Source organism: Gossypium arboreum, chromosome 10 (assembly GCF_025698485.1).
Source record: "Gossypium arboreum isolate Shixiya-1 chromosome 10, ASM2569848v2, whole genome shotgun sequence".
Lineage (NCBI taxonomy): Eukaryota > Viridiplantae > Streptophyta > Magnoliopsida > Malvales > Malvaceae > Gossypium > Gossypium arboreum.
In genome coordinates, this window is record NC_069079.1 from 56,056,191 (window position 1) to 56,067,106 (window position 10,916).

A 10,916-nucleotide genomic window follows, 5' to 3' on the forward strand; every position below is an offset into this window, starting at 1 on the left:
TACTAACCAGATTTTTGGGATGTGAAATTATAAGTATTTTGATTTCTAAACGTCGGAATTAAAATATTACTACTGATTCTTGGCAATGTTTAAGACAGGATTCGACGGCGTTTCCCTAAATCAATTATAAAACCGGTTGAATGGGGCTCGATTTCAAACTCAGGATCAAAATAATATTTTCGACAATGTAAAGAAAATAATTGCAAAAGGGGAAGATAAAAAAGAATAGTGGAAGAAATAAGGGAAAAGAAAGTGAACTCTGTGTTCAATTGGAAAGAGAAAGTTAAAGTTCTATTTTGATTTGAAAAATAAGATTAAATAATTAGGGTTTTCAAATTTTAGGGTTGATTGTGCAAATTGCTCTTCTTGCCAAGAAATATGAAGGGAGAGTGGCATGACGTAAACCTAGGGAGTGAAAAATGGAATGTTAAGGCTTTACCATTTGGGCTGGTACTCATACTTGACATATTTCTATCACATTTACTATCTATACTAGTTTGATTTTGTTCATTAGTTGCTGAGAAAATAGGAAAAAAAAATGGGAAGAATGGGGCTTGAACCTAAGAATTCTTAGAGATTTCTCTAGTTACATAACCATTAAAACTAAGTTTCTTAGTGATTTAATAAATTTCTAACCCTATATATTTTTGGGTGTTACATAATGGGTACATTATTTGGGTTTAGGCTTAGTATAATATATTTGAATTTTGGAATAAATATTTTGAAATATGAATGTTAGCTTTCTAAATTTAATAAGAACGATAAAAAAAATGTTCAAGTGTCAATATAATATGATAATAAAAATAAAATATATTTTTGCTAATTAATATACATATCATAGGATAAGTTTTACATACAATTAACAATTTAATATTATTTTTATAAAAGAACTCTATTAAATATATATAATTTATACTTTTTATAAGACAAATCTGAATTGTGTTGTCATCGTATAAATATAAAATAAAGTATTACATTCAAAATTAAAATATTTATAATTTAAAAAATTAATTTTTTTTGAAACCGTTAAAGTCTACTTGGCTTGATCCGATCCCGAAAAATCTAAGCTCGAGCCTAAGTTGATATGAGCCCAAAAATATCTGAAATCAAAGAAAGTCCGAACGGAACCCGCCCATTTGCGACTTCTAGTTATATTTCAAAATGTTAATGTTGTTGGGAATGCATGGTTATGATTGACAACTTTTAGAATCCAAACGTGGAAAAGTGACATTACTTGAGCCAAATAGTCGGGTGTTAACTACGACCCTTCCATATATGTTCATAGCTTAAGAAAAGTATAAGCAACACAAACAGAATTTTGAAGTGAGAAAAACTGTAGAATCATTTATCGTATTTTTTATTCTTCTTCATTTCCTTTTCCTTTTCTTGTTTTTTCTTGACAATCTGTGTGGCAACTTTAGCTGCTCCCAATGACATCACTTCTGTTGCTTTCTCTTTTACAACATCAGCTGTTTCACTTACTTTATCAGACATTTTTTTCACCTAAATTCACATGAAAAATTTGTGAATACAGAGACACTCACAACAATGCTTGTCTTTTTCAACATTTGTGTTGCTAAGGTTTGATAATCTTACGTTGTGAGAGACAGAATGTGCGGCATTTTTAACTGAATCCGCTGCTTCTTTTACGCTTTCAGACGCATCTTCATTCTTTTTGCACTGTAATTTCAGCAAACCTGTTAAAATCACTACAAAGTTTTACTTAACTTTTGTAGTCAAATAAACACCTATTAAATTATATATATCAAATATATTTTGTTTTTATTATCCAATTTTAAACAAGATAAATCTGGACATTAAATATGAAATAAAATATATATAATTATAAAAACTCATTAAATTTAATATACACAATTAACCCGTCCATCACATAGACATACAAACTAGTTAGTTCTATAATACACTTTCCTAGCTATTTAGGATTAATGCTGGTAAAAATAATCTCTGGTAATTGGCCAACATTTTGTAAGGGCTCAGACGTTTATAAAAATCTAAAAAAGATATTGTCACTTAAAAAATTATTTTTCTGATAATATATATATATTGGAAAACTATAATTTAATTATTAATTTATTCACTTAATAATTAGTTTGTCATTTTTAATTAATAATTTTTGAGTATTTTCACAAATTTAACCATACAATAGGCACCCAAAAGCGAAAATAAAATGAAACATATTTCACAGTGGGTAAATTTCAATTCCACTCTCTCTACTTAAGAATGATCAAATTTCAATTTCATTCCTATGTTTTCAGCCTTCCACAATGGCAACATGTCCATTGTTCTTTTCCTTTCCTTTTACTGACATGAGAACATAATAGGTAAATTTCAATTCTAATCCTCTACTCTACTATTTTAGATTATAAGAATGGTCAATTTCAATTTGATTCCTATATTTTACTCAAATTTGAGATTTAATCTATATATTTTATTTGTACATAATTTGGTATCTCAATATTTATAATGTCATTAGTTAGTCTAAATATTTTAATTAAAATAATGATGTAAATTTTTAAAAATTGTTGGCACTATTAAAATTCTTTATTGAATTCAAGTCCATTACAATGTCTTTTTTATATGGATATAAGTGAGTATTTTTTTAATTTCAAAATGTCATACTAGCAAATTTAATAAAAAAATGAACACGAACACTCATTAATAAATTGACCTAAATTTTTAAATTCAAAGAGTAAAAAACTAAATTTCTGAAAATAAAGATATAAATATTAAGTTCCAAATATACCAAAAGTAAAATACTTTAAGAAAATTATAACCTTTAAATTTTTACTTTAGTAAAATAAATAAATACTTAATCTAATACAGAGCTTGAGTGAAAACCATATAAATTTTAAAAAGAAGTGCCAATTTATTTTAAAAATCCACCCACTTTCAACTCAATTTTACACCCACTTTTAAATAAAATTGTTCACTTAGAAAATTTTTTATTTATTAAACAGAATTTATTTATTGCTTTCAAAATATATTTGCACTGAGTGTGTTGAATTCTAGTAAGTAATATAATACAAATATGTCGTGCAGTTTTAGTTTTTAAAATTATAAATAAAAAGATATTACAATTTAATTTAAACATTATTAATATTAATATAATAACTTTATATTAATTAAGAAAAATAAACATGCAAGAATTATTGATGTTTAATACATTATATGTAACTTACCATGAGGATGTAGTTTTGAGAGTATTTAACCGTTATTTTTATTTAAATATTAAGAGGAGTTATATGTAAAAATATAATTTATATAAAAATTATACTTACTTTAACCCTTAACCTAATTTTATTTAAGAACAACTTTCGAATATAAAAATAGGAAAACTCATTCTAAAAAGCTCTTTTATGAATTTTCCAAGCACATCATATATGATGTGTTTGTATATCCTAAGACACTAACTACCCTTTTCTTTCTGTATGCATGAGGAAGTATTAATATTTCCTAATATTTGTTTATATTCAATCTTACTCTGATTAATGTATATAAATATATATTTGATATATAAATATTACAAATTGTAATTTTTTTTTTTTATATTTCAGAGATCAAAACTGATTATGCTCTTGTTGGAATATACAATACAAATATTGAATGTGAATCTTATTTTAACTTGCCTGAAGGGGCCTGGCAGTGGTAAAAAACGCTCTAGGGCTCCGACCACCCTTTGCGGTGGCCGGAAGGAATGTAGGGAGATTAGCTGTGAGTTTCTGGGTTGACATTTATTTAGTTTTATGTAAGTTGTAGGTAATGGGAGTTGTGGCAATTTTCAAGGCCAAGAAATCCTTCTATATTTTTAGTTATATAGAAAAAAAAAGAAAAAAGAAAGAGGAGTTAACAAATTTCTACGTGTCAGATATTTGATCAATTTTGTGCTTTGTGGCTCAGGTAAACTACCTTATACAGCTCCAAGTTTTTCGGATCTTACTTCTAGTTTTCAGGATTTTTTATTATTTTGTTTTCCACATTTTTGTCTTCCTTTCCTTTTATTGTTGTTTTAGATATTTCAGGAAACCATGCAATTTTTTTTTAATAACTTTCATTAGCTCATTTAGCTACGGAGAATATATCTGTTTTTCTTTCACCAATGATAAGAAAATCGAATTTTAAGAAATCTGTTCTTGTTATAGTTTATAATATTAGGTAATAATATTTTATTATTTATAAAAGTTTAACAAATTATAATTTAATGGATAGTTGTGTTGTAAATTTACAACATTTGTACTTAAAGTTGTCTTATAAAAACATAACTTTGTATAAAGTTATTTTGTAGAACAACTAATAAGGGAATAGCCAGGGGAGAAGTCAGAAAATTTTGTTAGGGGGCCAAATTTTTTAATTTTGTTAGGATTAAATCAAAATTTTATAATTTTAGGATGACCAAAGTGTAATTTTACCTTTCCTAATTTAAAATTTTAAAATTTTCCAAAGGGCCTAAACCAAGATCATATTCAAGTTGTTCGACTCGAGAAGGATTTAGATTTGACTTGAAAGAAGAAACAAAACAAACTAGAAACAGTACAAAATAAAGAGAAAAACAAAGCATAAAATCAAGAAATATAAAGTTGGGGTAAGATGGAAGAAGATTGAGAGGAAGAAGACGAAAATAAGATGAATGGTGGAAAGGTTGTCTCCCCTGAAAAACAAAGCTTTAATAACAATAACCAATGATGATGAAAAGTCAATGTCCTATAAAACCCTTTGAAAAAGAAACTTCATCAAGTTTTTGTAACACCCTAAACTCGGCCTAGACGTCCAGACCAAGTTGGAGAGTTACATTATCCGTTTTAAAAGCCACACTACCATAATTTGATATCAACCGTTTTAAAAGCCACACTACCATAATGCAATCAAATTAAACCAGTCGTCACATATTATTCATCACAATAGTAATTTAAAGACATAATCTTCATAAATCCATAACATCCTAAAACAAATATTCTTAATAATAAGGCTAAGATATTATCAACAAATGTCTGACTGAACATCCACGGCACCGACCCGATCAAGACTGATTACCACCTGAAACCCAAACAATAACAGGGTGAGTTATGAACTCAGTGTGTAAGAAGCAATGTAACTCAACAACAGTTACTCATAGAGAGTTTCCAGTTCAGAGATTTAGTTCATCTTAGAAGCATGTTTGATCTAGGTTCAGGATAGAGATGTTACATATGTATACATGTATTATTCCAGTTCAGACATAGTTCAGATCAAATTCAGATGTAATGTTTCTATTTCCATCCTCTACACACTAACTTCAGCCATCCCAACACACCACTATGGACATTTAATGCCCATCCATCCCTGCACACCTTTAAAGTGTTCAGTGACACTTTCACAGAAACGCAGCTCAGCTGTTAGTTCAATGTGCGACAGGCACCAGAATCAAAGTAATGCTTATTATGGCATAGCCACGGTTTCAGTACAGACTTCTCTTCTTCTTCACAATTTCCCACCATATGTTAATGCGAATACAATAATCCGTAACACAAGTTTAGCAACTCTGATACAGTACATAATTAATAAAACAGTTCAATAATAGAGTGATGTTATAGTGCATATTCAAGCATGTCATTCACAAGTCAGTCCCATATAAGCAAATTCAGTCATACGTATATCGAGGAAGCCAATATCAGAGTTTAGCATCCTTTTTGGCCACAAAAATAATTTTTGGACACAATATCCTGCCACATGACCGGGGCACACGCTCCCCTGCCTTGCCCTTGTGGTTTTTAAGCACAAACAATAAGTTACATAGCCTGGGCACACACCCGTGTCCTTAGCCATGTGAACCCTACACTAAAATGGCCACACACGGCCTAAACACACGCTCGTATGGTCTTAATTCGATAGACAATGAGTTACATGCCCGTTCACACAACGCCTGGCCATATGAGGTTGACAACCACTATTTTTGACAACAAAACTTGCAAAATCGAAGGTTTTCGATACGCACCTATAACGATTTCAAAGTAGTGATAATGAATAGAAGTTCTGAAGCCTAAAACGATCATTCAATAACTCAATCAATCAAGTTTATCAACAACAATGTACAATTATACTCAAAGTACCTACGTCGAAAAATTCGACATCAACATTCAACGAAACCAAAACTTACAGAAAATCAATAATGTTCACACGGCGCCTGGCCATATGAGGTTGACAACCACTATTTTCGACAACAAAACTTGCAAAATCCAAGGTTTTCGATACGCACCTATAACGATTTCAAAGTAGTGATAATGAATAGAAGTTCTAAAGCCTAAAACGATCATTCAATAACTCAATCAATCAAGTTTATCAACAGCAATGCACAATTATACTCAAAGTACCTACGTCGAAAAATTCGACATCAACATTCAACGAAACCAAAACTTACAGAAAATCAATAACGATTACTTAAATTGACATGCTGAGGTTTGCTACTCTCAGTATCCCCGCCTAACAGGGAACCAAACGAGTGACTATCAGAGATTCACGCAACACACTCAAACAACCATCTCATAGTATACTATGCAAAGCAAAAAGTGAAAACCAGAAATTTAATGAATCGACATAAAAACTTACTCGATAACCTTCCAACAAAGAATGCTAATAGCGTAACTTTAACTAGTCCGTGTTCCTTACAACAATTAAAGGGAAAAGGGAAAAGTCGAAAAAAGAAAAAGTAGAGAAAGAGGAAAAAGAAAAAGAATAGAAAAGAAGAAATAACGTTAATTGATTATCAATTAACTTCCATCCAGACTTCCAGCATTTAACAAAAATATTTTCCTTATGCATACTACGGGATTCGAAATCGGAACCATACAGAATATAGACAATGCTTAACCAGAAAACCAGCAGGCTCATTCTTGTCACTCTTTTACAAAGAATTGAATTTAAGCAAGTAGTACGTGCTTGTGGGTTGATTCTAAAACAACAAAACATTTCGTGATACGACTCAAACTCCAAACCCTAAACATAGAAGTATAGCACAAAACCACAAATACAAAAATTAATTACAGCAAATTTTCACAAACAGGTTTTTAAAATTTTAGGGCGTTACAACTCTCTCTCCCTAAAAGAAATTTTGACCTTGAAATTTTACCTGAGTCTAACAAACACGGATACAGTCGTCGAACAGATTCCTCCGGCTCCCACGTGGGTTCCTCAGTACCGTGATTCCACCAGAGAACCTTCACTAGTGGAATAGTTTTCTTTTTCAGGTTCTTAACGTCACGTTCCAAGATCTGAACAGGCTTTTCCTCGATTGTCAGGTCCGGTCGTAACTCGATCTCATCAATCTTAACAATATATGATGGATCAGATTAGTACCGTCTCAACATCGAGACATGAAACATATCATGAATCTGATCTAGCTCCGGTGGTAACTCTAATTGGTAAGCAACGGGTCTAACTCGCCTTAAGATATGGTAAGGCCCTATAAATCTCAAGTTTAGCTTGCCCTTGCGTCCAAATCTGAGGATTTTTTTCTAAGGTGATACCTTTAGAAACACTTGATCACCTACCAAAAACTCAATATCTTTCCTTTTCAAATCTGCATAAGACTTTTGTTGATCAGATGCGACTTTCAGTCGATTCTAATTACTTTCACAGTGCTTTCAGTTTCAGAAACTAGCTTAAGAGCCAATATACGACGTTCACTCAACTCCGTCCAACATAATTGAGTATGACATTTACGACTATATAAAGCTTCGTAAGGTTCCATTTGAATACTGGACTGAAAGATATTTTTGTAAGCAAACTCCGCTAACAGTAGATACTCCTCCCAACTACCCCTGAAGTCTATCACACAACCTCAGAACATATCTTCTAGGATCTGAATGACTCGTTCTGGCTGTCTATCGGTCTGACGGTGATGTGGAGTAATGAAATTAAGTTGAGTGTCTAAAGCCTCATGAAGTTTCTTCCTGAACCGAGGCATAAATCGTAGATCTCTTTCAGAAATAATCGAGACAAAAATTTCGTGTAGCTTCACAATCTCGACAATGTACAGTTTAGTTAACTTATGCAAGGAAAAATCCATTCAGATAGGAATGAAATGAGCCGATTTGGTCAACCGGTCAACTATGACCTAAACTGAATCTTTTTTAGCAGGAGTTAAGGGAAACCCTGTAACGAAATCCATTGTTACCCTCTCCCATTTCCATTATGGAATCTTAACCAGCTTGTAACACCCCGTACCGGAGTCCGCTGCCGGAATCGGACACGAGGGGTTAACGGCTTAAACCATTCACTTTCACAGTCCATTTTAAAAATTTTCCAGGCAGTTGGCTAACCGCGTCACTGTCACTTTAAAAATCATATCTTGAGTTCCAAAACTCGAAAACCAGTTTCGTAATTTTTCCCTGAAACTAGACTCATATATGCATCTACAAATTTTTTTCTAGAATTATTGGTCAGGCCAATTAGTACAGTTTATTGATTAAAGTCTCCCCTGTTGCAGGGATCGACTACACTGACCTTCGTGTGTTACGAATTGGATATCTCCCTGTACAGGGCTTCAATACTGATGCCGTTTGTTTCTATAGAAACTAGACTCAAAGAAGAATCTATAAATATATGGCATGACTCCTAATTATCTCTGGTTAATTTACAATGAATTTCCAAAGTCGGAACAGGGAATCCAGAAACCGTTCTGGCCCTGTCTCACGAAAACTTAAATATCTCTTAAAATACTATTCATATGATCGTTTTGTTACTTTCCTATGAAAATAGATTCATCAAGGTTCGACTACATAATTTATTCACTATTTAATTCCCTTTCTACTATTTTTAGTGATTTTTCACATTCACGTCACTACTGCTACCAGCATCTATTTTTAAGGTAAACTTTACCTATTTCATGATCCTCCATGGATCAACTAGAGTTTGTCATACATATACCAAAAGTGATCATGAATGACCATTCCCATGGCTAACCGTTACCAAAATTTCCATACCTCTTGACAAACAACATACAACGATTATAATGCTATGATCAAAGTATATCTAAGCCATTTTCGCATGGCTATCCAAATTTACACAAAAACCGAAGGGTACATGACCTACACCAAAAGGGTAGTCCTATACATTAACCAAGATATCCTCTCACTACTAGTCTATTCTATACATGCCATAAGATATTCCAAAATATAGCAGTACCAAACAGTGGATAGTGATAGTGTGACTAGTTGCTGACGATCCCCGAGCCTGTAGCTTCCAAATGAGATCTATAAAACAGAGGAAACAAAGTACACGGAGTAAGCATTACAATGCTTAGTAAGTTTCAAGCAGTGTCAACAGATAACAATCAAGTTATAACATAGTTGTTCGTATTTTTATTTCACTCTTCCTTCTGCATACCACCCCTTTATCCAAATATGCACATCTCATCATAATCATAGGAATAGTCTCATAGATTGCTCTCATATACATCACATAACTACCTTACGGTTTAGTTTAAATCAAGCTCACATATAAACTTGGAGTACATACCTGTTTAACCTTTCGCATTGCGTATTTTTATAAGCAATTCTTATAAAAGAAGTCTTACCCGGACATAATCTCCATACGTAGTCATCGGGTCTTACCCGGTCATAATCTCCACACGTAGTCATCAGGTCTTACCCGGTCATAATCTCCACACGTAGTCATCGGGTCTCACTCGGAACATATTCCAAGTTTCATGTACATTTAATCACATGTTACAACATTCACATTAGCCATTCGGCTTTACCACATATGCATATCACACATATATTTTACATTAGCCATTAGGCCTTATCACATATACATACACTTTCACATTCATCACATCGGCCATTAGGCCTTATCACATATACATACACTTTCACATTCACCACATCGGCCATTAGGCCTTATCACATATACATACACTTTCACATTCACCACATCGGCCGTTAGGCCTTATCACATATACATACACTTTCACATTCACCACATCGGCCATTAGGCCTTATCACATATACATACACTTTCACATTCACCACATCGGCCGTTAGGCCTCATCACATATACATCCCCTTTCACATTCATCACATCGGCCATTAGGCCTTATCACATATACATGCACTTTCACATTCATCGCATTGGCCATTCGGCCTTATCACACATATATGTATATCATACATATTTCATATTTTTCTTGTACATCAATTTCAGCAATAGCTTATGAGCAACTCAAATAGTTTCATCAAAGTTTACAACAAAATCACATATTCACTACAAGCAGTTTTTCTGACCAACAGTCACTAAGTTGTTTATAACTGGAGCTACAAAACTCAAAATCAATTGCCGTTAATTTTCCCCGAATGTAGACTCATGTATCTTTCACCCATAAAATTTTCAGAATTTTAGGTTTGGCCAATCAGTACCAGATTTTTCTTAAAGTTTCCCCTGTTTCACTGTTTGACTAATCTGACCACTCTTTGCTACGAATCAAATTTTTTCATTGTACAGAATTCATAATGTGTTCTATTTGGTTCCATTTGAAACTAGACTCATTAAGGAGTCTAAGCATATAAATCTTATCTTATAACCACTTTTGTACAAATTATAATGATTTTTCAAAAACAGAACAGGGGATTTCAGAGTCATTCCGACACTGTCCCGTACAACTTTAAATATACCTTCATAGGAAATTCCTTTGCTTACATAGTTTCTTTTATAAGACACTAGATTCAATAAGCTTCATTTTCATATTTTATTCAACTTCGAACTCGCCTTCTACAATTTTTGGTGTATTTTCAAAGTTACAACACTGCAGTAACTCAAATCTGTCAAGACTAGTTCGGCACTTAAACTATATAAATTCATCCTTCTCGCTACTAAGTTTATACAATCTTCAAGTATACTAAAGCAAAGTTCAAACACTTGAGAAC

At 32.4% G+C, this 10,916-nt stretch overlaps 1 protein-coding gene across 1 annotated transcript; it reads right to left on the reverse strand.

The window, feature by feature from the left end:
- Nucleotides 1-1,234: 1,234 nt before the first annotated feature.
- LOC128282586 (uncharacterized) lies at nucleotides 1,235-3,816 on the reverse strand. Its single transcript, XM_053020731.1, has 3 exons — nucleotides 3,648-3,816; nucleotides 1,597-1,680; nucleotides 1,235-1,503 (listed from the first exon to the last, which is right to left on the reverse strand). The coding sequence occupies exons 1-3, from the start codon at nucleotides 3,750-3,752 to the stop codon at nucleotides 1,342-1,344; spliced, it is 351 nt and encodes a 116-aa protein (XP_052876691.1). The 5' UTR covers nucleotides 3,753-3,816; the 3' UTR covers nucleotides 1,235-1,341.
- Between the last annotated feature and the right edge of the window lie 7,100 nt (nucleotides 3,817-10,916).